Raw genomic sequence first — 25,144 nt, 5'->3', positions numbered from 1 at the left:
AATTATCCCAAAATAATATAAAATATTTAGGCCTACGTGCATATCAAATATCACAAAATGATTTTTCAGGTATGTCAACAATGGATGTAGGGGGGGACAGTTGGCCCCTGCTCAATAGATCTATGGTAGAGAGCAATGTAGGCATGTGTAGTGCTTTCAATAACTTTCTGGCGCCAATTTTTTATGGACAAGGTTATATCCAAAGTACGGATATGTGATGGGGTATTAAGTCCTCTACGATATTCAGGTAGAAGATGAAGTATTAAAATATCTAAAAAATTTATGAGCAAGCAAAGTACCAGGACCAGATGATATTTATCCTAGGGTTCTTAGAGAATGAGCAAACGAACTGCTGGGGCCAGTTATACAGATTTCAGGAATGGAATAGCTGAGGATATCGTTCCAGTTGATTGGAAGCCTGTTAATGTAGTTCCGATATTTAAAAAGTAGAGAAACCGCGTCAAATTATCGTATAGTGAGTTTGACAAGCTCCGTTTCGAAAATTTTGAAAATTACTATTAAAAAGCAATTGCTGAAGTGATTGACAAGAATAACGTACTTCCGGAAAACTACCATGGGTTCAGGAAGAGGAAGTCCTGTGTAACCAAACTCCTTTGCTTCTATGATCACGTGACTAAATCTTTGGGAAATCGTAAGAACGTGACGTAGTTTATCTTGATTTCAAGAAGGCATTCGATCGGGTATAAATTGTAAACTCTTGAAGCGTTTACATGGATTGGGGACAACTTGCCGAGTTGGATGGAAATGTGGTTGAGATATAGGTCACAACGGGTTTTGATGAACGGGGAATTTTCTGATTGAACTGGTGTGAAAAGTGGAGTCACTCAAGAAAGTGTCCTTTAACCCATACTTTTTCACTTTTTATCCATAAACTCTATCGGGGTGTAGCGACCTCTACTTGAACTTTTACCGATTGCGGAAAAATAATGACGTCGCACTTCGCAATTTTCTGGTGCGAATATTTGTTACCTAGCAACGCAAGTTGCGATAAAAAAATCGAATGTTTTTCTTCGCAGTCGGCAAGCAACCATTGTTATGTGATGTCTTTCATTTTTATGTGTCCTTACCAAATTAAACATGTATTATTTAAAACCTTCTGATTGTTATTATATTTAATAATGGAGCTCAACAACCGGTCCTACAGATAGGCGCCTACACACCGGTGCCCTGCATCGGTCCCTAAACTGGGTGCCTAAAAGGGTATCGATGGAGTTATTAACAAATTTGCAGATGACGTGAAGCTAATGGGGATGCGCGAGAATACAAACGATAGTGAGTTGCTCCAGATACTCTTAAACAGGATTGCAGCATGGGAAAATGAATGGAGCATGACGGTTATCGTTGCGAAGTGCATTATTGCTCATTTTGGTTCGAACAACCCACGTTACACTTACGAGTTGAATAGTGTTATTATTCTGGATGCAACTAGAATCACCGATCTGGGCTTTGTTATTGACGAGCGGCTTCGATTTTCTGAACATTGTTCAGCGGTGGTCAAAAAATCGAATAGACTGCTCTGTTTTATTCTCATAAAAGTATTTCACGTTCTTCTAAGCCAGTGTTCCCAACCTTTTTTTTCGCTCACGAATCCTCTTTTGAGCTCCGCCTCCCTCTTTATACATCATAATTTCTATGACAATGAGCAGCCGTCAACACGTGTCTGTCCGTGACTAATGTCCCAGTACAACCGAAATTTCCAGTATAATTTTTCGGTGCTGTCCCTGGTACTTGATGGATTTCTACGTATACCTGGTGAGAATGAAATTTGCAGAGTGATTCACTGTCACAAATTTTATCGTCGTTACAAAATTCAATATAATGCCCGTCAACCAACATGGAAGTTACCGCTCGACAGTTTATAGCTTACACTGATATCGACGATGAGATATTCAGAACTCACCTTTTCGTTTGGCCACGCCACACATGATTCAAAATATCAATAGAATAATAACTGAGAGAAATTTTGATTCGTCAATTATTGCTAAAAATCTTGGGAAAGAAGCACAGCCTTACCGCAAAAGGGAACATCCCTCGAGCAGCTGGTTCTCCACCGATGACGTCCTCTCGTCGGCGACAAGGGCAAAACGGTCCTGCAATAGCAACGAAATGAATTCATGCATTGCTTCAAAAAGACACAATCATCTGAAAGTGAAACGAAAACTCGGATTTCACTTAACACAAAAATTTGATTAATATCACGCTTCAGAAGTGATAACGTGCTCTTACGTAGTTCCTGAACGTGTTCGTATCTCGAGATGCGTGGTTCGCCAATGGATAAGCCCAGCGTAGATGCGTTCGGAGCTTCTTGAATCTAAGAAAATCAACATATTTACCACCAACATGACACTTGACTAGGATAGACTTCGAGCAAACATACTCTACTCAGAGAAACGACGCCATTTTCAATTACTCGTACAATATATTAATTACTGGATACAAAGCGGCGATAAATTTTCCGGAGAAATGATTCATATACCTCTGCGGAGAATCGAACCACCGTCCCTTTGCCTATCGGGTGAATGCAGTAACTAATACACTACAGATGTCTGATATTTTCTTCCCTTAAGGGAACAAGATATGTTTTAATGAAAATTGCTTATTACTGTAAATTTCTTGTTGAAATGCTTTAATGGCACTTCAGTATCAATATAATAAGGTCTCTTAGTTTAAAAGATGTGCGTTTCAATAAGCTTGGCGACTTATTTAAGCACCAAAAGGTGCCAAACTTGAATGGCCATTTTTTGGTGATTTTTTTGTCCCCTGCGCCTTAAATTTCACTGAAAAGCATCATTTTCTTAATATTATTTTGCTCTGTAGGCATAAATCAATAATTTGTAGTATCGATGCTACTGTGTGATTTTATTTTCATGATAATTTTGGGAACGAAAATTGAAAATGATGAATAATTTGCTAATTTATGCCACAGAAAGAGGTTTATATATATATTTTTCTTATTATTGGTTTCTCATAATACAAAATGCATATTACGAATCATTGATATATTCCTACAGAGCAAAGTAAGAAAAAATTGATGCTTTTCATTGAAATTTGAGATGCAGGAGACGAAAAAACCCGAAAAACTGACCATTTCAGTTTGGTGCTTTTTGGTGTCTAGAAAAATCGCCAAGCTTGCGGAAACACACATTTTTTTAAACTGAAAGACCTGAAACTTTTATTATATTGATGCTGAAATGTCATTTAAGCATTTTTAGTAAGAAATATACAGTAATTAGAAAGAGTTTCATTTGTAAGTCCCTAGTCCCAATGGGCTATATCTAAAGGCATTAAACATGAGGAATGAGTGGTTCAGAGAAAATTAAACTAGGAAGGGGAAGATGGGGAAACAAGCTTCAAAATTTCTGTAGCGCTTTCCTCCCCCCCTCTTCCTCCCAGGTGACAAAACCATAAATCTGCCCCTGGTGTCATCCAAAAGCAATGTTTTGATTTGAAAATCTGTGATTTCAATTAACGGTGATTGGGCTAATGATTTTCATGCGCTTTCTCTATTAAGTCTAGAAGCTTTCTTATATGCTGCTTAGAGGGTCGAAACATCCCACAACAAGGTGAAACACCACAGAAAATTGTACACAGCTGCTTTGCACCTCATGAACAGGATTTTCTCGGAGCAAGCACTGTTGTCTCTAAATCATGACGAGTGAAAGTTTGCTGATTTGGGATGAGAAACGAGGTCACTAGTTGCTTAACAAGATGACCTTTCACACACTTTTTTGAATTTGTCTGATTCATAAAGGACTTTTGATTGCAGTCCAGTCTCAGGGCCGTCATTTAAACTTTTTCCGGGGGTGGGGGGGGGGGCAAACAACATGTACTCAATGCACGCATATATATATATTTGTGTATGTGTATATATATATATATATATATACATACCAGTTTTAGTGTATTTTCAAAACCGGGGGGAGGGGCACGGCTCCCAAATGACGGGCCTGAGCCCAGTGCTCCTAGCCCTTAGGATATAAGCGGTGGCTCCCTTTTTCTTAATTGCCATGAAATTGTGCTTTAAAGTCGCCACCCACAATTGTCTCTTGATAAGGGTAAATTCACACACATCAGTGCCGTCGACGTAACATCATTGTTGAGACGCCGATGCATCCGACCCGTTACAAAGCGGGCTATTCACACACATCAGTGCAGTGTCGGTCACTGCCACGCAAATTACCGTTTGGATCATGAGCAAATCAATGGGATTTAACCTCTTTACGATCAGGGACGTAATATTGCGTCCAAACGCCAGAAGAACAAATTCAATTCATCCATTTCTTCAACCACTTTTTCCGTGATCGCGAAGGGTTACTATAACCACATGAAACAAGAGTTGAGTGTGCTTTCCCCCCTCCCCCCCCCCGTTCTCTCACCATCCTCTCAACAAGAAAGTGTTACGATTGCATCTTACACACACTCTCCCCCTCTCGCCTTCCCATCGAGAAACCGCAAACCACACATCATACATACATACATACATGGGATGCAACACGTGTGCTCTCCTTTCCCTCACCAGGTATTTCTAAGACGCACTTGAGCACCGAATAAGTACGTATTACATAACATCATCACAACTCTGCAGACACACACATTGTGCCTCTGGGCCAATGAAACCCCTAACAGAAATCAGGCGATTGCCTTCGACCAATAGCAGAGGTCTTCACCATCTTGGTTTGTGAATACACGAGGCTTTAGCGAGAGAGAGGTATTGCTGGAGGTTGGACGACCAACATGTCGCGCTTGAAGAGTCGTGAATTTACTCTCTCGCTCTCCTCCTAACCCCGGGTCGAGATCCCTCAATGTAGGGGACGACAAGAACAAATTCAATTCATCCATTTCTTCAACCACTTTTTCCGTGATCGCGAAGGGTTACTATAACCACATGAAACAAGAGTTGAGTGTGCTTTCCCCCCCTCCCCCCCCGTTCTCTCACCATCCTCTCAACAAGAAAGCGATCAACTGATAACGATGGTGGCGGTTCCCCTCAGTTTTTCCCCCTCCTCCTTCTCACGGCATTCCCCCCCCCAACATATAATGTAATCCTTCTATTATATACTGAAAATAGAAGTGAGGAAGAGAAGAAGTAAAAAAAAACCTACAAAGCAAGTTAGTGTAGCTGAGGGGGAAAAAGCAAGGCAAATACTTTCATTATACAATTACTCTGTACTGTTCCTTCCCACCCTTATTTCTTTTTACCTTTCATACCCTTTCTTCCTTCCTTTAACGTGGTACGCGGCTACCACATTCATCGGCAACACGTCTAATATAGGTCATTCAAATTTATCGCCAGGCTCTTGTACGCGAAGAGGTTAACTTCCTCACTTATTTGCTCAATCCCCACTCCTACGATCACTTGTTCACTGATTTGCTCATCCACTCACGCCTCCGCTCACTTGCTCATTTACTACTCCTACAATCGCTTCCTCACTAACTTGCTAATTCACTACTCCTACAATCGCTTCCTCACTAACTTGCATGCTCATTCGCTCACTCCTTGTCACTTGCTCACCGATTTGCTCATTCTATTATTCCTATGTTCACTTGCTCACAAACGTGATAACTTACTCACTTCTGTTCTCACTTGCTCACTTAATTGCTTAATCGCCACCCCTATGCTCAATTGCTCATAGATTTTCTCATTCACTCATTTCTATTCCTACTTGTACACCAACATGCTCATTCACTACTGCTGTGTTCACTTGCAAACTTATTTGCTCAATTGCTACTCCTATGCTCACTACTTCACTGATTTACTTATTCGCCCATTATTATGTTCATTTGCTCACTAACTTGTTCACTTATTCTCTTATGCATCCTTGCTAATTGATTTGTCAATTCATTCTTTCATTCCTATGCTCACTTGTATGATAACTTTCTCATTCACTACTTCCATGCTCGCTTGTTAACTTATTTGGTCAATTGTGACTTCTTGTGTGACTTCACTTGTTCACTCGCTCACTTAGATGCACAATCAGCACTCTTAAGCTTCCATTCTCACTGATTTTCTCATTCACTCACTTCACTGCTCACTTGCTCATTGATTTGTCATTCACTCATGCCTATGTTCACTTGCTCATATACTACTTCTGATTTGTCTTGTTCACTGATTTGCTATATGTTCATTCCTATGCTCACTTGCTCAGTAACTTACTCATTCACTACTTCTGTGCTCACTTGCTCAGTAACTTACTCTCACTACTTCTGTGCTCACTTGCTCAGTAACTTACTCACCACTTCTGTGCTCACTTGCTCAGTAACTTATTCATTCACTACTTCTGTGCTCACTTGCTCATTTATTTGATCAACGAAAACGTCTATGCTTACTTGCTTTTTGCTTGCTCATTCACTCACTTCAGTTTTCACTTGCTCACTGATTTGTCATAGACTCTTTCTTTTGCTCACTGATTTGTCATTCACTCATTCCTATGCTCACTTGCTCACTAACTTGATCGTTCGCTACTTCTGTGCTCTCTTGCTCACTGATTTATTCATTCACTTATTCATGTGTTCTCACTTGCTCATCAACTTGCTTATTCACTACTTCTGTGCTCACTTGCCCTTCGCTCACTTTCATGATCACTTGATCCTTCCTATGATCACTTCATCAGAGATGAGCTCATTCAATCATTCTCTCTCTCATGCCCACTCGCTCACCAATTTTCTCATTCACTCATTCCTGTGGTCATCTGCTCACTGATTTGGTCAATTAATGTCTCATTTGAATGAGCAAATCATTGAGCAAGTAAGAGCAGAAATAGTGAATTAGCAAGTTAGTGAGCCAGGGAGCAAAGAAATGACGATGGAACAAATAAGTGAGCATAGTAGTGGCGATTGAGGAACTAAATGTGCAAATGAGCATTACAGCGAGCAAGTGTTTACAGAAGTAGGGAATTAGCAAGTTAGTGAGCACAGAAGTAGTGAATTAGCAAGTTAGTGAGCATAGGAGTGAGAAAAAATCTAAAACATATATTTCACTTAAAATTCGGAAAACAGAGCACTCAGGCAGTCGTCCGATTGGTTAGGGGCCGTTCAAGTATTACGTCATCATCGATGGGGGGGGGGTGTTCCGATTTGCTGACTTTTGACGACAAGGGGGGGGGGGTTTGGATGATGTTTACGTCATCAACCACCCTTTATGAAAATATGAGTTAGGATTCAGAGGGGCAGAGCTGATGACGAAAATTTGCTGACAAGTGCGGAGGGAGTCAGCGTTTTGCTGACTTTTGCTTGCAAGGGGGTCAAAAATGGCTAAAAATTTGCTTACGTAATACTTGAACGGCCCCTTACGTGCCCTGTGCGACCAAGATAAATATCGTCGTGCCCTGTGCGACCAAAAATTCCTTTTCTATTGTTCACTTCCACAAGAAAGGGCCATCCCTCATGTTGTGGTATTATAATTGAATTGCTATTCTATTTCTGCTGTAATCCATATGCTATAGACATTATGTAACATTTAGTTCAGTATGTGATGGAAAGCAAAACATCTTTTTCTTAGTTTATTTATAGAATCTTTTTTATACAATTCAACTCGTATGAACTAATTTAGTTCATCAAGAGGAAAACTTGATTGATTCCAATTGATAATAAATACAGGAACAGGGTATTTATTATCAATTCTAAATCACCCTAAATTTCTATCTCCTACAATTTCTATCACCCTAAAATACAGAGCCGCTGTATTTTAGGGTGGTGATGTATACGAAATATCTTGGGAGTAAAATTATACAGTAAGACTTCAGTATAACGTTGACCACGTTTAACGTCATCCCGCCTATAGCGACAGTTTTTTTTTTGGTCCTGCTAGTACAATTTGTAGCAAATTTTATTCGTTATTATGTTACCCCACTGATGAAGTCGTTTTTATCCGAAATCATATATATATTACGAAAATATGAAATATTTTTAATAGCATCTTACTCGGTGCGCCAAAAACGAAAAAAACCTTTCGATAGTTTGTGGGCACTTGAAGTGGCATTCCCTCACTGATAAGTGCCCTACAGAGCCACTGTAGTGATCTCTAAATTTTTTCGCGGATCCAAGTGATCTGGAAATGTGTCCGGGCCGCGAAGTGCTCTGGAACTGTGCCACGCATCACTCAAGTCATCCGTAATTATATGCCGCCGATCACTTAAATAATATGAGAATGTGCCGCGGGTAACATGAGTGATGTAGAACCGCACTGTGGCACACTTAAGGGCTCTAAAACTAAGTCACATCTCACTCAAGGGATCTCTAAATGTGTCACGAATCGCTTAAGTGTTCTGGAATTGTACCACGGGACACTTGAGCGATCTGTAAATGTGCCGCTTAGTTCATTTTTTTCACAAAATTAGGTTTGAAGAGGGCAGGCCGCATCAGATAACCCCCCGGGGCCATATTTGCTCCGCGGGCCAAGGGCCTTTATGCGATTTATCATTGTATGGCTTAGAGGGTAGGTCGCAATGAATTTATTAAGATAAATTTTGCGTTCATAGCCTTCAAATAACATTGAAATTAACAGAAATTGATTGTAATAACATATAAAGGTATTTTCTTCCGAAATTTCAATTGAAAAATATTTTTTTTTGCATTAAAAAATAAATTTTTGATTTGCTTACGTAATACTTGAACGGCCCCGAATTTATTCCGCAAAATTATATCTTTTCGTATTTCAACGACAGATTAGTCGACATATCAGCTCAAAATAGTGCACTGAAAATGTAAAAATAATTGCGGAATGCAAGATTATTTGCCGAGACCTTCCCTCAGTGTAAATATAATTTTGGCCAGGTTTTCGGGTAAAATACCCCACTATGCGTCGTATAAATGGGAGAAATCCCATAAAGGAGATATTCAAGAAGGTCGTATAAATGAACTGTATTCGTATAGTTTCACCTATATTGGTGATAAGAGGGAAGTTTCAAACAAAGGAAGAAAGGAAATCTAATCGAAAGATTACTCTATTCACCAAGATATCACAAAAGAAAGGATTTGTCCCATTAAAGAATGGAGAAGGATTTGGTCGCTCAGCGCACGACGATATCCATCCTGGCCGCACGGGGCACGACACCGTCCGATTCGTCAAAAATTCCCTCGCAAAGAAACCCGCAACTTGACGGCAATCAGACTGACGGGTCGGCGCTTCATGAGTCTGAAGGAAAAGGCTACCAGAGGCAACTAGACCGTTCGAGTCGGGACTATCGTTGCTGCGACGGATGTGCCTGAATACACCTTTATTAGAGAACATATGTAGGGTGAGAGAAGGGGGAGCTGCCTGGTCCCATTGCCTTATTCCACCGACAGACTGCTGCATGGTGGACATACCATTCCACTATGGTACCATATACCATTCCACCATACCACTATGTTACAAAGTGAAAATTCAAGGTGCTTTCTTTTGAAGGGTTCTTTGCACTCTGATGGGTAAAAATTCAGTAAAAAAAGTTTTCTTTCTTTATCATTTCAACTTTGAAATAAATTCCCCCTTTTTCATGTATTTGTTTTGATGATATTTTTACATGTTCAAAAACGTATGTGGAATAAAGAAAATACTGTAAATATAATTTCTCTAATTGCCAAACCTATACACGTGAAACCTGACACACCAAACCTGAAAACGACAGAAATCATTTTTTCACCAGAATAACCAAAAACAAACACAAGCATTTAACAATCCTTGTTAAATGCATAAAACGATAACGAAAAACACAAAATCTGCCAACTTCATTTATGAAATAACTTTCCTAACTTTACGTTTAAAAATAAAATAGTAGAAAGTAGAAATAGATACAATATATGAGGTATCGCAAAGAACAGAATGAACTAATATATCAAACAAAACGAAAATAACAGTAAATAATGAGAAATAAAAAATTACATTTTCTGCTTGCGATGCGTAAATAAAGCACGTGAATACTTGCAATATAGCTCCGAGCTTGAAATGTGCTGACGTTTGTACCATTTCTGATGCAGAATATAGGAAAAAGTCGCTTCTTAGAGAGGAAGGACTCTACAGAAAGGCTAATTTTTTGATGGGAGAGCAAACACGGATAGTGAATGACTGAAGAATCACTGATCAGTAACGCAATATGTAGACTAATGACAATCATGTCTGTGACGATGATCGTCGTCATTTTTAACAGGTGCATAAACGATTTCTCCACCCTGTAACTTTCTCCGAAAAGCAGCAATATTTCTTAGATCATTCGGGAACAAAGCGCTGTTGTCAGACGGAAATATTAATTACCTATTCATTGAATTGAATTGAATTGATGGACGCGCAACAAAAAACATTTGCCCATTACACTAACAAATTTTTTTGTCAAACTTATTTTTTATTTTATAAATAATCTTTGACAAAGAACTTTTATAGTGTAAGGCCGGTATTACACTATAAAAGTTTTGTAAAAGCTCTTTGATAAAACGTAAAAATTCAACCAATAAGATCACCGGTTGCAACCTATTGGTTGAATTTTTCAACTTTTATAAAATATTTTTCATAAAACTTAATAGCGTAATCCCGGCCTTAAGCCCGCGCGCGGATTACACCATAAAAATTTTATAATTCTTTTAAAAATGCAACGGATTAGTGAATTTTCTCACCCACGACCATTTACCAACATCGTGAATTCCTAAAGCCCATAACTTCGCGTTACTTCATACACCTAATAGAAATTATAAATTCAAATGTACTGAAAACAAAAGTCAAATTCTATGTGATTGTTTCGCGATCGACCAGAATCCGTTACGATTTCCGATCACGATCGACAAGTTGCCGATCGCTTCTCCTAATCTCGCATATTAAGAGAAAACCCTGAAAGGAGTGACCGGTATATGCCTGCCGTTCACTCAGCTCACTCAGAAAATAGCCAAGCCAAATTCTAAGGGCAAGCCCGAAACCTCCGTACACTGTCATACTAACGATCACGATAGGCTGACACGAACCTAATTTGTTTTAGGCCTTTCGTGGAAGAAGGAATCCTTCTCACCCAGACATCGCATATACAAAGAATTCGCACCACAACATTCTTTTTTATAATGTCCGAACCCATTGCATCCATTGTTAAGGACTGATAGAGAGTGCTCATTGTTGACAGTTTAGAAATGAAGTTAGAATTTATTTCCCTATCATTGTTGAAATTGTCTCCCATTGTTAAAAGCGAAGCTTTTGTAGATAATTCGATGACGTTCCATCCCCGAACAGGTGAGTTGCGTCGGAATATTTCGTTGTGGTACCATTTTAAATAGCCTCGTGTGTATTTTTTGTTTTAGTTTCTCCCTTTCTCCTGCATTATCAGGGTATCAGAATTAATTCTAATTTTTTTCTGTCGAGGAGGAAAAATAAACCGAACCATAGAAAAAAAAAATGTGTTTTCACACATATTTAAAAGCGCTTATCAATTACCAGCGAAATTCCCAGAAAACGACGATGTGATTCGCTCCTATATATTGGGCATGTCATATCACTTGATGGTACCGCTTGCGTCAACACCTTTGGAAGGAGGAAATCGCAACTTCCATCTTCGGAACACCATTTCTCGCTCAACAACAGCTGATGTCGTGCTAGAGAAGATTACACGAGCTGTCTCAAGAGGCATCATAGGCTTCCTGGGAAAATTCTCGCGTACCTTGCACCACGTTAGAAACATAATAGCAGCATAACTAGTTTATACACTTTTGCAAAATTATAGCGTCAGATCTCATTATGATGAAATCCACCGATACAATTGACGCTCTCGGGCAGTGATTTAGAGCAGCATTTAAGTATAGAACATGGTGCGTAGCGCTGCAGACAGAAGAACTGAAACTTCAAGTTAAACAAGCGTTTCATGAATGGATGCTTTATCCGGATACGTTTACGTTGCTACAGTGAAAGGCGCCTACATATGGGGAAACACGTCGGGGGGAGGGGGCGGCTGAATTTTTCCAGTCATTTCATATGTACGATATGTACGGAATTCAGGCCCTTTCACAGGAGGGGAGGAGGTGGAGTAGTGCGTTGCATTGTTTTTCATAAGTTATTGAGGAGAGTCAGCCAAAATTTATTAGAGGCTCAAGTAGCCTCAGCCGACACCATCTAGTCTACAGCAGAAGGCCTACGCGTGAAGCTTGTAACGTCACGAGCTTCACGCTATAGATAATGTTGTCTCAATCCCCCCCCCCCCCGGTACCGACCCCAATCCCCAATGGCTACAGAATTTTTTTTTTCATGACTATCAATTACGAATATTCTTATGACATACGGCCCATGATACACATGCTACTAAATTCGCAATTCTACTAATTTTCACGAATTTGAATGACTAATTAGTTAATCGATTATGATTTCAATTAGCATCAGGATGGCAAATTTATAAATATCAGGAAATTCACAATTTTACTAATTTTCACGTATTTCAATGACTAATTAATTAACTAATTATGATTTTAATTAGCATCAGGATCGTTGTGATTGATGAATGACAATCTCTCAAATTTATGAAAATTAAAAAAATCGCAATTTTACTCATTTTAACGAATTTTAATGACTAATTAGTTAACTAATAATTAGGATCGTAATTAGCATCGGGATCGATGTGATTAATAAATGACAAACTTCCGAATTTATGAAAGTTGATTCTAATTATTCTTGGATATTTACATAATTTTCGTCTTTGAACATGACTTTTTTATTAGAATTGTGTTTGTGTCTTTTTTTCCCCCGCTACTGCATATTTCAATAAAACAAGCAATTTTCCTTTGTATTCAATATTGGCTAACCGGTGCTTTTCTGTTCTGGAAGAACACGCCAATATGTTTCATTTGCCAAAAAAAGGAGCCTCTGAGGTCCCAATGATGTTGCAAATATTCACCATGGCGTGGCATTGCGCCTTCGGTTCGCGTCACCAGTGTACATGTTTGGGAGAAAATTTTGTGATGTCTTTCTTGTGTGAAAATTAGAGAAAATGACGTCATCAAGGGTGCGCAACATAAATACATTAGGGGCTACGCATTCCGGCATGTGCCGATTCGTTAGGAATTCCGCAGAGGAATGTGTACGAGGTGCATGTGTAACCTGGGAAAAAGAAGGAGAAGAAGCCGTGTGTATATGCAGTTCTGCGTTGCCCCGTGACGTCACAGCATGGCTCAAATGACGCCATCGAAAGCGAAAGTTTGAAGAGGGAAATTTCAGAGAACCCCAATTGGCGCCAAACCACTGAATTTTCTCGGAAAATTAACGTTACGGCGCAGCAATCCCATCCCTGCATACTATAAAATGATTTACTGCTCATCATCTTTTGTGTACTATACAGAAATTAGCTTCCAGCAACTTAATAAATGATTTCGAAAGATAGTGCAAAATGCCAATGTAAAAAATACACAGGAGGCTATTTAAAATGGTACCACAACGAAATATTCCGACGCAACTCACCTGTTCGGGATGGAACGTCATCGAATTATCTACAAAAGCTTCGCTTTTAACAATGGGAGACAATTTCAACAATGATAGGGAAATAAATTCTAACTTCATTTCTAAACTGTCAACAATGAGCACTCTATATCAGTCTTTAACAATGGATGCAATGGGTTCGGACATTATAAAAAAGAATGTTGTGGTGCGAATTCTTTGTATATGCGATGTCTGGGTGAGAAGGACTCCTTCTTCCACGAAAGGCCTAAAACAAATTAGGTTCGTGTCAGCCTATCGAGATCGTTAGTATGACAGTGTACGGAGGTTTCGGGCTTGCCCTTAGAATTTGGCTTGACTATTTTCTGAGTGAGCTGAGTGAACGGCAGGCATATACCGGTCACTCCTTTCAGGGGTTTCTCTTAATATGCGAGATTAGGAGAAGCGATCGGCAACTTGTCGATCGTGATCGGAAATCGTAATGGATTTTGGTCGATCGCGAAACAATCACATAGAATTTGACTTTTGTTTTCAGTATATCTGAATTTATAATTTCTTTTAGGTGTATGAAGTAACGCGAAGTTACGGACTTTAGGAATTCACGATGTAGGTAAATGGTCGTGGGTGAGAAATTTCACTAATCGGTTGCATTTTTAAAAGAATTATAAAATTTTTATGGTGTAATCCGCGCGCGGGCTTCAGGCCGGGATTACGCTATTAAGTTTTATGAAAAATATTTTATAAAAGTTGAAAAATTCAATCAATAGGTTGCAACCGGTGGCTGGCCACTTATGCGATCTCGAACATTGCCGCGAGTCACTTAAGTGATCTGTAAATGTGCTTCGGGTCATTTAACTGATCTGTAAATGTGCTTCGGTCATTTTAGTGATTTGTAAATGTACTGCGTACCTCCTAAATGATCTGTAAATGTGCTTAAGAGAGGTTCCACTGTGCCAATATATAGCATTTTCGATGAGTGGTCATATTTAAAATCATTTCAATCAATATTTTGACAATTGCGACAGAAGCAAAACCTTCGGATAAATATGAAAGTCGTATAAACGAGGTTCAACTGCATGTCGTACCTCCCGAATTGCGGACACAACACAGCTTTATCGATCGGACGCACTCAAAAATAATGGAAAAATACGGATGGCAGATTGTGTGTGGAACTGGCAACTTACTTCACTGGTTGTTTGGACGCAATATTACGTCCGCGATCGTAAAGCGCTTAAAAAACGTCGCCGCATTAAACGACAAATGATTTTAAATCTATTCATTAAATCACACAAGGGTTGGTTTTTATGCGTGTTTACAAGTTAAAAATCACTGATCGCATTCTATAGGAAGAGAAAGCTTTTCCGACTTCTTCGTCCCTTTATATCAGTGGTTCTCAACCTTTTTTTGTCCATGGCCCCCTTTCACCTATTTTTCATTCCTGTGGCCCCCCTTGCGAACATGAATAATTTTCTACTCCCCCTTCCTCCCCCCCCCGTTTTCCCATTAGAAGATAGTTATTCAAAAATTGTCAGAAGTATAAATATGTTTGAATTTAATTTGATTAATTTTTAATTTATGAAAATAATGAAAAACAAACACATAATAGAATACAGTAAAAAATAAAATAAATTATTTTCAATCAATGTAACAATGCAACTCTGCGCTTGAAGACGGCACAATGTCATCAAGTTACTGTACTGGATGAAATTTTGTATCATTTCCAAATTAGTTTTTTTTGTGTGTAAATGGTTATGGTTTCATTGATAAATGTCAGTTGTAGCTTCCAAAATACGCATTCTTATAATGATAAAAATCGCAAAAAGTGGTACCAAGCAGTTTTATTAATTTTATTCCCTTCATGAGCGGATAAAAGTAGTAATGAGGGAGCAGCCACACAAATGAATCACAATTGAAAAGTTCAACATTTCACATCGTTTTAATACATGCATCAAGGATATAGGTTCACGTTGTAGTTCTACTATGAATTCAAAAAAAAAAGAACTAAAATACGTGTGAAATTTTTTTGAATATTTGTTTAAACCTTTCATTCCAGAGAAACCATGTACGCAGTGACAAAGCTGTTCATGTGAACATAATAATGATTTATTATCAGGATAATATAAAATCGGAAAATATAAATAATAAGATTTTCAAATAAGAAAATTATCAGTTTGTTGACTTCAATTTTGATACGGTCAACATCTGATATTTCGTTGGATGACAAGCTACCTTCAAGTGGCTTTTTGGTTCATAATGTGACCGCTCTCTCGCAGGCAAACGAAGCAACGTTCAAGTTGGCTTAAACACAGGGCAATATTTCACATAACAGTCCGTACTATATTTAATATACAGGGCGCATAGGTAACGGGGCATATGACATTTTACTGGCGAACCATTGGTCCTAGAAGCATACTTCCAGTTGGAAAAAGTACCCAAATAATGTGTAGTACTCAGATATTTGATTCATGTTGCCGGGGGTTACATGGTTATTAAAATAAAAATGTTAACTCTGTATGCGGACACCCTGTGCCTCAAAACCCAATGTGAAAGTTGTTTCCCGGTCTCCAACAAAAAAATTCAATGTTTCTAATTGCAATATTCACTGAGATATTCGAAGAAAGTTGGAAAAAAAAAACAGCATTAAATACAGGGAAACCATTTTATCCGTTGCTGTTTTTTCCCAAATTTTCTCAATTTTTCGAATTCGCATATCTCGGTGAATATTGCACTTAGAAACGTGAAATTATTTTAGTTGGCATCGGGAAAGACAGAGTAACAACGTCTTAATTGGGTTCTTTGGCACACGGGGACGGTATAAAAAGTTTTTTTTACTTTATAACTATACAGCCCCTTACAACATGAATGACATATCTGAGTTGGACACGTGATTTGGATACTTTTTCTAGTTGGGTATGTCTCTAAGACTAACGGCCCGCCAGTAAAGTGCCAAACGCCCTGTTACCCATGAGCTGGCATATACACGTAAAAAAATAGTTTGGGACGAAATAAAGTCGACTCTCGTTTTAACGAATACCGTTATAACGGGAAAAAATATCGTTTTAACGAAAACTTTTCTAATCCCCGGGTAAGTTTACATAGGAACAATATAAAAATCTGGAATTCCTTTGTAACGAAATTTCGTTTTTACGAAGTGATTTCTCCGGTATCTTGGAGTTCATTATAATGGGGTTTGACTGTATTCAAACCCCCCTCCCCCCCAAAAAAAATCTGGCATTTTTGCACTAAAGTAATTGAACTTCGGCAATGTGATCTGAAACCAGTCCTTTTTATAATGATTATGTCGTTTTTACTTTTATAAATTTAGGAAGGAAACAAAAGGAAGAAAGGGTGGGGAGAAAAAAAGAAAAATGACCAAGAGGGGCTCGGTTGTGCGTAAATGTCTCGAAATTCCACTTGTGCGCAAGGGGATTCGCACCTCACTCTCAGTTTTACGACAAAATTTGACATTTATGAGATGTTTGACTACGGTCACGATTAATCTCTATGTATAGCTTTCAATATTAAAATATTTCATTTATACGAAGAATAATTTCAATTATTTGACATTTTCATTTTTATTCGAACTCTCTAAATCTTTGGCATTTAGACATCATTTCAAACTATCAAATCCACGCAGTTTTTGCAGATTGTGAAAACGCGTCGCTGAATTGGTTTTGCATGCGTATTATCAACACTAAAAACCATAAATTTTAGGTTGACAGATACAAAGAGATGAATTCAGCCGGTTAAGGACATTTCAAAGTGAAGACTTACGTGAGAATTTATTGCACTTTTCTGAGAAATCAGCAGATGCAGTGAGTCTCAAATAAACGGATTTAAATTGCTTTAAATGTGGTCATACGCCCTTTAAGAATTTTTTTTGTAATGTCCACAACATTGTTCTTGCAGGATAGGAAAATTGCATTGAAATTATTTGGGATGTTGCAGGCCAATATAGTAGGCGCCTATCGACATTTCGTACTGATGAATGTCTGATCAACTTGTAAAAATTGAGATTATATATATTATATCTCAACAAGGCTATGACCACAGTGTCAAGGGACGCTGTTTAGAGCGCATGGACGCTAGTATTCATCTCCGGATGGAATCAAGAACTTTCGGAAGATTATGATGTAGATTTTATAGTTGATTTTTTTTCCTCCGTATATTATGATCCGTCCATTGACGAATATTGATTATGTGTGAATTTATACGTGCAATCTACATGTAATATTTTTATTTATTATCCTGAAGATATCTAATAAAATTTCGAGACATACCCATCCTCCGGTAACGCTTCGATATCTCAATGAGATGGGAAGTGGGGTGTGTTTGGTTTTCAAAGGTCAAAGGCCAGCAGCAGGCTTAAGTAGTAGGTCAGTTAATTAATAAGAATCATTGCAGTATCGATTAAAAAACTTTAAAGGTGTAGTGTCAATCTTGGAGGAAGTCCCAATACATTATCTTCTTGAATTGCATATAGACACCAATCGGCCAACCAAATGACGTTAAGACCGTCTTAAATATGTTTAAAATTACGTTTTTCCTGTTAAATTGAAAGGAATGGCGTATTAACATTTGCGATTGAAACAATAGTAATTTTATGCAATTACAGTTTCTTGAGTTATACAGCAATGTAGTTTTAAAAAATTAAATTTCGCGGGTATTTTTTCTCATGCATGATTTGGTCTCTTGGAGTTCGTTATAACTGAATTTGACTTTATTTGTTTTCAGCAAAGGCAATGAATTGGCACCTCCCTCAAAATTCATAAAAAAATACCCCAGAGCAATCATTCTTTATTGGATTTTTATAAATATATTCCCCATCAGACCACTGCTGTAGATAGCTTTGTGCTAAACTAGATGGCTATCCGTCTGTAATTGCATGAAAACGATGGATTTTTTTACAAGCTTTCATTTTTCACTCATCGACTTCTTGGATTGCATTTACTACCAGCAATCAAAAGAATGTCAATGAATGGTCAACAAATTTTTGTCTGCTTTCTTTATAGCAGCCCTCTTTGAATGAAAAGTCTTCGAACACACAATTTTCTGTTTTTACAGTTACTCCATTTTGCTTAAACCTCTTCTATAGTTTGTGTCAGGGTCTACTGTCACCCCCAAGTCGTATAACCACCGAGATTACATGAACCATTTTTTTTTTCCTTCTTCCTCATGTTAATGTTACTTAAATGGGGGAAAATTTACGAAAAAGATAAGCTATTCTATGCATTTAATTTCATAAACTTCTTCGTGGCCCCCGTATCAGTAGCCGTGGCTCCCCTTTTGCGAGATTTTCATCCGTGGCCCCCCTGGAATTTCCTAGGGCCCACCTGGGGCCATATGGCCCCCGGTTGAGAACCACTACTTTATATTTAACCGGGAATGGGGGCGATGGGGAAGATCACCACAATGACCAAGTAACTGACCGCATGAGTGACCAAGTGAGTAATAGAATAGTTGACAGTATGAGTGACCATGTGAGTGATTGACCGTATGAGTGACCACGTGAGTGACTGACTATATGAGTCACCTAGTGATTGTATGTAAGAGTGACCGAGTGGTTGACTGTATAAGTGACCATATGAGTGATTGAATTTGTGAGTGAAAACATGATTTACTAAGAGAGTTATCATATGGTTAATAGAGTTATTACATCCGGGACCTCTTACTAATTTGTTCATGCTCCTGGGAGAGACAAACAGAAGGACCAAAACAAAAAGTCGTCTGCTCTCTCTGGTGGCGGGAAATTTCAAGCCCTTTGATTGGTGTTGCGTCTAATCCGGGGATTTTGAAACTTTGTGTATACCAAAGAGCGAAAGGAGGGAGGGAGATAAGAGACGGAGAAAGTCGGGGGGGGGGAGAAGAGGCTCAGAGGCTCAATACAGAAGCATTTCATGAAACATTGAAATCATTTGAGATTCTTTTTTAAATTTCTGCAAATTAATTGCACGGAGAAAATTTAAAACCTATTTTTCGTAAAACCTATGCATTTGCATGTCTTTCTTCATGTTAATCTTATTTAAATGGGGGGTGGGGGGTTTACGGAAAAGATATTCTATGCATTTCGTTTGAAATTAAATTTTTTTGTCACTCTTTTCACAAATTTGTTCGTGGGGCCCCTTTTGCTTTATAGATCACTATAATGAGCCGAAGCACATTTACAGATCATTCAAATGACCCGAAGGACATTCACAGTTCATTTAAGTGGTACGCAGTATGTTAGCAGATCACTAAAATGACCCGAAGAACATTTACAGATCACTTAAATGACGCAAAGCACATTTACAAATCACTAAGTGACCTGCAGTGCAGTTTCACACTCTAAGATACCGGAGAAATCACTTCGTGATAACGAAATTTCGTTATGAAGTTATTACAGGTTTTAGCATTGCTCCTACGTAAACTTAGCTGGGGGATGAGAAAAGTGTTCATTAAAACGAGATTTTCGCTATAACGGTATTCGTTAAAACGGGATTCGACTGCATTAGAATTGTCAAAAATATTGAAAAAAAATTTTTTTTAGTCCGTAAAACGGACTTTGAATTACCAAGAGAAAGAAAGAAAAAACGAAACTTCAGAGCGTGAATAAAATTCGAATTTTCGAAAAATACCCCAAAAAACGAAATAAACATTAAAGAAAAGTGGTAAAGTCCGAAAACACACTAATCGCGCATGCGTTAACATGCCTGTCATTTTTTAACAGCCCAAATAGCAGGATATTGTGTGATGGAATCGTTGATAACTGATTAAACGAGGCCGACTGTATATGAAAGGAATATTAATCAGAAAGTTTCCAATCGTTATTACTTAGAATAGAATTGATTTAATAACTTTTATAATTTCACCATGTAAAGTGTTTTATATGCTTCAATTTTTATAATCGAAAAACAAATTATGCATCGTTAATGCGGTCATTAAGGAGATCTTTATCAGGGGGGTGCTCCCTTCGGGGAACCCCGTATGGCGAGCTATGTTTGCCGAGCCGGGGGTTAGTATCTCTTATCAGGGGGTGCCCTAAAACCGGTTTTCTAGCTGCTCTTTTCGAAAAATCAAGTGACGTCACGCGACCGTCTCCCGTTGGAACACTAAGTAAAATTACTGTTTTTTGACAATTTTTTTGCATAGTTCTAATTCACAAAACGCTATCATTTTTTCAGAGTAGATGCCACAAATACCGTTGATTATCAAGATATATATATATAAGACGCCTTCATATACGAGCGGAACCATCAGGCATTCTGGTCCTCGCCGAAGGGTTGCTGCACGAAATCGTCGCTTCGGAAATGACCGCCAAACAGAAGGGGAAAAAAATCGCGTCGGTAAATCTGGCATAGCAACCTAACAGAATTCCCCGCGCGCTAAAAATGCTTGGCGAAAGCGTATGGGAAATTCAATTTGTGGGAGAAACGAGGAATTTCAAGGAACGGATTTACTATGGGAAATAAACCACGTTTCACGAAATCATGATTAATCACGAAATTATTGGTAAACAACAGGTTGAATTCGTAACAGTTCGTGTGATGACGATCAAGTAATTAATCTTAAACACAAAAGTATATAGCAAAAAAAAAAAAATTCTTCACTTTTTTTCAGGTTTTTAGTGAAAATAAAATATCCCTATATATCCCTTACCCCGATCCTTAATTTCAGGATAAAAGTGGCATACAAAAATATATATAGTCAATTTAGATTACATTAAGAAAATTTCTTCTGGATATTAAATGATTGTGTGAAGTTAAGGATTTGATAAACTACTGCCTCTAGATATTGGAAATTTAGTAAAAAAATTCTTAAATATTTTAGGAGCATTTATTTTACCAGAATTTTCTTCAGTAAATTACAAATTCTGAATAGCACACACAGGTTCAATAATGTAAACTGACGAGCTCAATGAGGGAATAAATTTATTTATTAAAAAAATATTCAAACATAATGTACATAACTGATGAAAGCAAGATTTTACAAATATCATTCACAATTTCACATATTTTTCTACACCATGTAATCAATTATTACGCTGCTTTAGAGTACCAGTAAACTTTGGGAATTGCAAAAAAAATATGCTTAAATAATAGAAATATAGTTCTTATCTTGAAACTGCGTGACCCAACAGCAATTAATCTGGAAGAAAAAAAAAAAATATATATAATATGTATGTGTATGTGTGTGTATGTGTATGTGTGTGTGTATATATATATACATATACATATACAAAAGCAATACTTTAAGAGAGCCAAGATAAAAACAAAGTTTCGGTGGGTTAGGAACCTGGAACAAGGTCGGCACAGCAGTTTGCTTTAACTTCTTGCAGCCATCTTGCCTTTTCAACTCATACTGGTTTTCTTCAAAATGTACCTAATTTAAAAAGGGACAATAACGAAAAATTACCACACAGCTTTTTTTTATACCTTAATTCAAAGTAATGTCAGGTAAGTGCATATTGCATCACACATAAGAATCATAAAACAGCATAACATACACATATTTTTAAGTGATTAATATGGTACAAATATTAACGTCCAAAACAGTCAAAATTCCTTTTAAAGGATACACATCTGTTTTTCAAAGATGAAAAATTCTGCCCCAATTTCTCAGAATAGGAATTAAAATCATTAACCATCATAATTAATCTCTAAATACTGGACACTCATGGAATTCTTAATACCTATCCTTAAAGTATTTTCTTCAATTACAGTAATGGGTATGTCTAAATCTGCTCTAAAATAACGCATCTGAATTTCCAGTAAACATAGTAAATAGCCTATTGATATCCTAACAGGATCTAAGAAGAAACCTAATCTAAAAGGATGCAAGCACCTTTACTTTATCACTAACAAACGTTGCATAGATTTGGAACGTTGCATAGAAGAGATCTCGTCAAAAGGATAAGTCCAGTGGCAAATTTCTGGTGCTCATTCGCTAACAAAACAGTGTAGATTTGAACCTTCCGCTTACGAAATTGCCTAGATGTGTATTGAGTGAGCTGTGTAATATAGAGCTTTTCTATGAACTTGTGAAAAAGAGCTTGAGATGGACGATCTGACTGAAATCTGTAATCCCTATAAAACACTTCCTACTAATCCCTGCCATTCACAATACTAACAAAAACAGTTACTTGTAGCAGGACTTGACAAATCCCACCAGGGCGCCATGGCGATGAAATGCCATTACAGATTTTATAAAGTAAATCATGTGATAAGTAAATTTTGTTTTGTGTGATTTGTTGTGAATTTGTGTATTGTGATAACGGACATCAGAAATAAGTGTATAGGTAGTGAATGAAAAAAAAACTGATTTTCAAAAAGGTTTTTCTTGCTATCATTATAACGTGTTTCGCAATTGCATATCTATGCAATGAGATATGGTGGTGACAGTTGACGAAACTTCGTCTACTGAAAATTATGCACACATTGTTGAGCTTAATACTCATTTAAAAAAAGTAATTGTTACGCATCTTTTGTATCACACTTACCAGAAAATCTGTTCATGCCAATGTAAAAAAATAACATTTATAATGCGTTTTGACGGTCATAATGTCAATTTATATTTTTTTATCTTTCTCATAGTAATTGCTAATTTGCCTCAAATATTACTCTCAGAACATATTAAATAGATAACAGACTGCAAAATAAATTCAATTGAATTTTTACCTCATCAGTTTTTTAATCTATGGCTTTTTTTAATTTGCTGAGCATCCAGTGTTTGAAGCGGCTGGCTTTTCAAAGCATTAAAGGGATAAATAAAAGTAAGATAGCAATATAAAAAAACAGTACGTTATTGAACATTGAAGTTATTTTCATGTGTCTGTATGGTGTTGGGTCTGAGAAAAAAATTTCAACATTTCTGCTTCACAATACTTAAATGCGTTTTCCTCAAATTGATTACTGGCGAATGATTTGACATTGTTATGCAATTTTTCACACTTACTAAGCTATTATAGGGATATAGATAGAAATTTTGAGATTCATTGAAAATTTTAAAAATGTTTAAATTTAAGAAAAATTATAAAAAATGTCTAAAATTTAAGAAAAATTATAAAAAATGTCTAAAATTTAAGAAAAATTATAAAAATGTCTAAAATTTAAAAAAAATAGAAATTTTAAATTCCTTATTTGAAAAAATTACTTTCCATCATACTTTCTTGAAACCCCAAAGAAATTGGAATGTATTATTCTTGAGAAAGAAAAAACCAGTTTTTGTATGGGCAAAATTTAATCCATGAGGTATTTGTTTCAAAACTCATGCATGTAGTGCGAGTGAAAAAATTTAAAAACCTTTTTCGAAGCAAGATAATGATTTAAGCTGAACATGCAATTAATTTTAAAATAGTAAGATTAAATTAATTCTTCGCAATTAATTTGCAAAGTAGTCACTGCATGTGCCTTGCAGGAAAGAAAGAGTGCTCACCAGTCCAGTAACACAAACTAATGATACCAATCACAATTTTGTAGTCTGTTAAAAGAATTATGGGGGACAGAAAATGAAATCAATTGAAATACGACGTCTATCACATTAATTTTTAATCCCATTAAATTTGATTTTCAGTGAAGATACAATTTTAGCTAATTACTCCCAATCTGCAAGCGATAAGTCGCCAAACCAGCAGAGCTCACTACAGCAAGCAAGGATGATTGAAGAACCGATTTCCAACTGATTTGAAATCACCTTGTTCTCTTAGTTGAAAATGCCAAAATTAAAACATTTCTATTTTCCACAGAAATATCACATGAAATTTCGCCTCAAAACATAACAAAATAAGTTAAAATTCACTATAACAGTAATTCGTCGTAGTAGCGATAAATCGCCAAACTAAGAGCCGAGAAAGTGAGCATTCCACGATAAATTCATAAATAATTTGAATTTAAATTAGTTCTCTTGGTCAAAATTATGTACCTATGCATCTTTTCTCTTAAATCAAACGGAACAAAAAACCGGGAAAATGATTGACAATCACCATAACTTTTATATCTAAACACAACACGTGAGCAATGGCGCCAAATATCGTCTGCTACCTCCAAACGATTTATTTTTTCATATAGTTCTCATTTAAAATCATTATCACAAATACGATTTTGAAAAAGTAAAATTCACACAGAATAATTAAATTTAACTCACTTCACACAGGCGAGCTCCGTTTCCTGGTATGAAATCGTCTCTCCTGGAGTTCACGATCCACTTCTCGCGTCGTTCTTTTTCCGACGGAAATCTAAACATTCTAAAACCTTTTTTGTCGGAATTGGAACACTTTGGAGCCGAACAACAAGGCATTTCTGAAGTTATTTCACGAAAAAAATCGATAAAAACAACTAAAAACACAATAAATTTAACTAATATATAGGAACGTTGAAAGGAGCCTACAATGCGATGATAGTAAACAGTGCTACAAAAAGGACCAGAATGCCGCATGCGCCAGCCTGTGTATTAAGGAGTTCTACTTTTCGAAAAATCAAGTGACGTCACGCGACCGTCTCCCGTTGGAACACTAAGTAAAATTACTGTTTTTTGACAATTTTTTTGCATAGTTCTAATTCACAAAACGCTATCATTTTTTCAGAGTAGATGCCACAAATACCGCTGATTATCAAGATATATATATATATATTTTTTTTTTTGAAAGTTTTTTTATTTTTGACAGTTTTTTTTTCGACCCATGTATGCAATGTTAAATCAATGGGAAGTATGCACGTTTGCAAAATCGGAAAGGGAATTATCAGAATGGGGAAAAAAGTTTTCCACATACAAGATGGCCTT

General features: G+C 37.1%; 2 protein-coding genes across 2 annotated transcripts in view; both read right to left on the bottom strand.

Moving 5' to 3' along the window:
* Positions 1 to 1,635: 1,635 nt before the first annotated feature.
* Positions 1,636 to 25,144, bottom strand: part of LOC149065101 (uncharacterized) — a 117,376-nt gene continuing 93,867 nt past the window's right edge. Inside the window, exons 2-4 of the mRNA XM_089254293.1 lie at positions 2,248 to 2,332; positions 2,035 to 2,111; positions 1,636 to 1,770 (exon numbers count right to left, since the gene is read on the bottom strand). Of these exons, the coding sequence (XP_089110419.1) occupies positions 1,636 to 1,770; positions 2,035 to 2,111; positions 2,248 to 2,332 (297 nt within the window). The remainder of the gene's footprint in view (positions 1,771 to 2,034; positions 2,112 to 2,247; positions 2,333 to 25,144) is intronic.
* Positions 21,399 to 24,710, bottom strand: LOC149065103 (THAP domain-containing protein 2-like). Its single transcript, XM_089254265.1, has 3 exons — positions 24,509 to 24,710; positions 21,617 to 21,748; positions 21,399 to 21,431 (listed from the first exon to the last, which is right to left on the bottom strand). Exons 1-3 carry the CDS (start codon positions 24,659 to 24,661, stop codon positions 21,399 to 21,401), a joined length of 318 nt encoding a protein of 105 aa, XP_089110391.1. The 5' UTR covers positions 24,662 to 24,710.

Source organism: Pholcus phalangioides, unplaced genomic scaffold, assembly GCF_987345545.1.
Source record: "Pholcus phalangioides strain wild (caught in Gottingen) unplaced genomic scaffold, Ppha-v1.0 ptg000041l_1, whole genome shotgun sequence".
NCBI lineage: Eukaryota > Metazoa > Arthropoda > Arachnida > Araneae > Pholcidae > Pholcus > Pholcus phalangioides.
The sequence above is the reverse complement of the archived record's forward strand: the minus strand, read 5'-3'. Positions and strand labels throughout refer to the sequence as shown.

Coding starts and splice junctions, on each gene's coding strand:
- LOC149065103 (XM_089254265.1), bottom strand. CDS start 24,661: ATGCCTTGTTGTTCGGCTCCAAAGTGTTCCAATTCCGACAAAAAAGGT. Junction 21,749..24,508: donor ACGGAGCTCGCCTGTGTGAA/GTGAGTTAAATT, acceptor TTTTTAAATTAG/GTACATTTTGAAGAAAACCA. Junction 21,432..21,616: donor TTTATCTTGGCTCTCTTAAA/GTATTGCTTTTG, acceptor CAATTCCCAAAG/TTTACTGGTACTCTAAAGCA.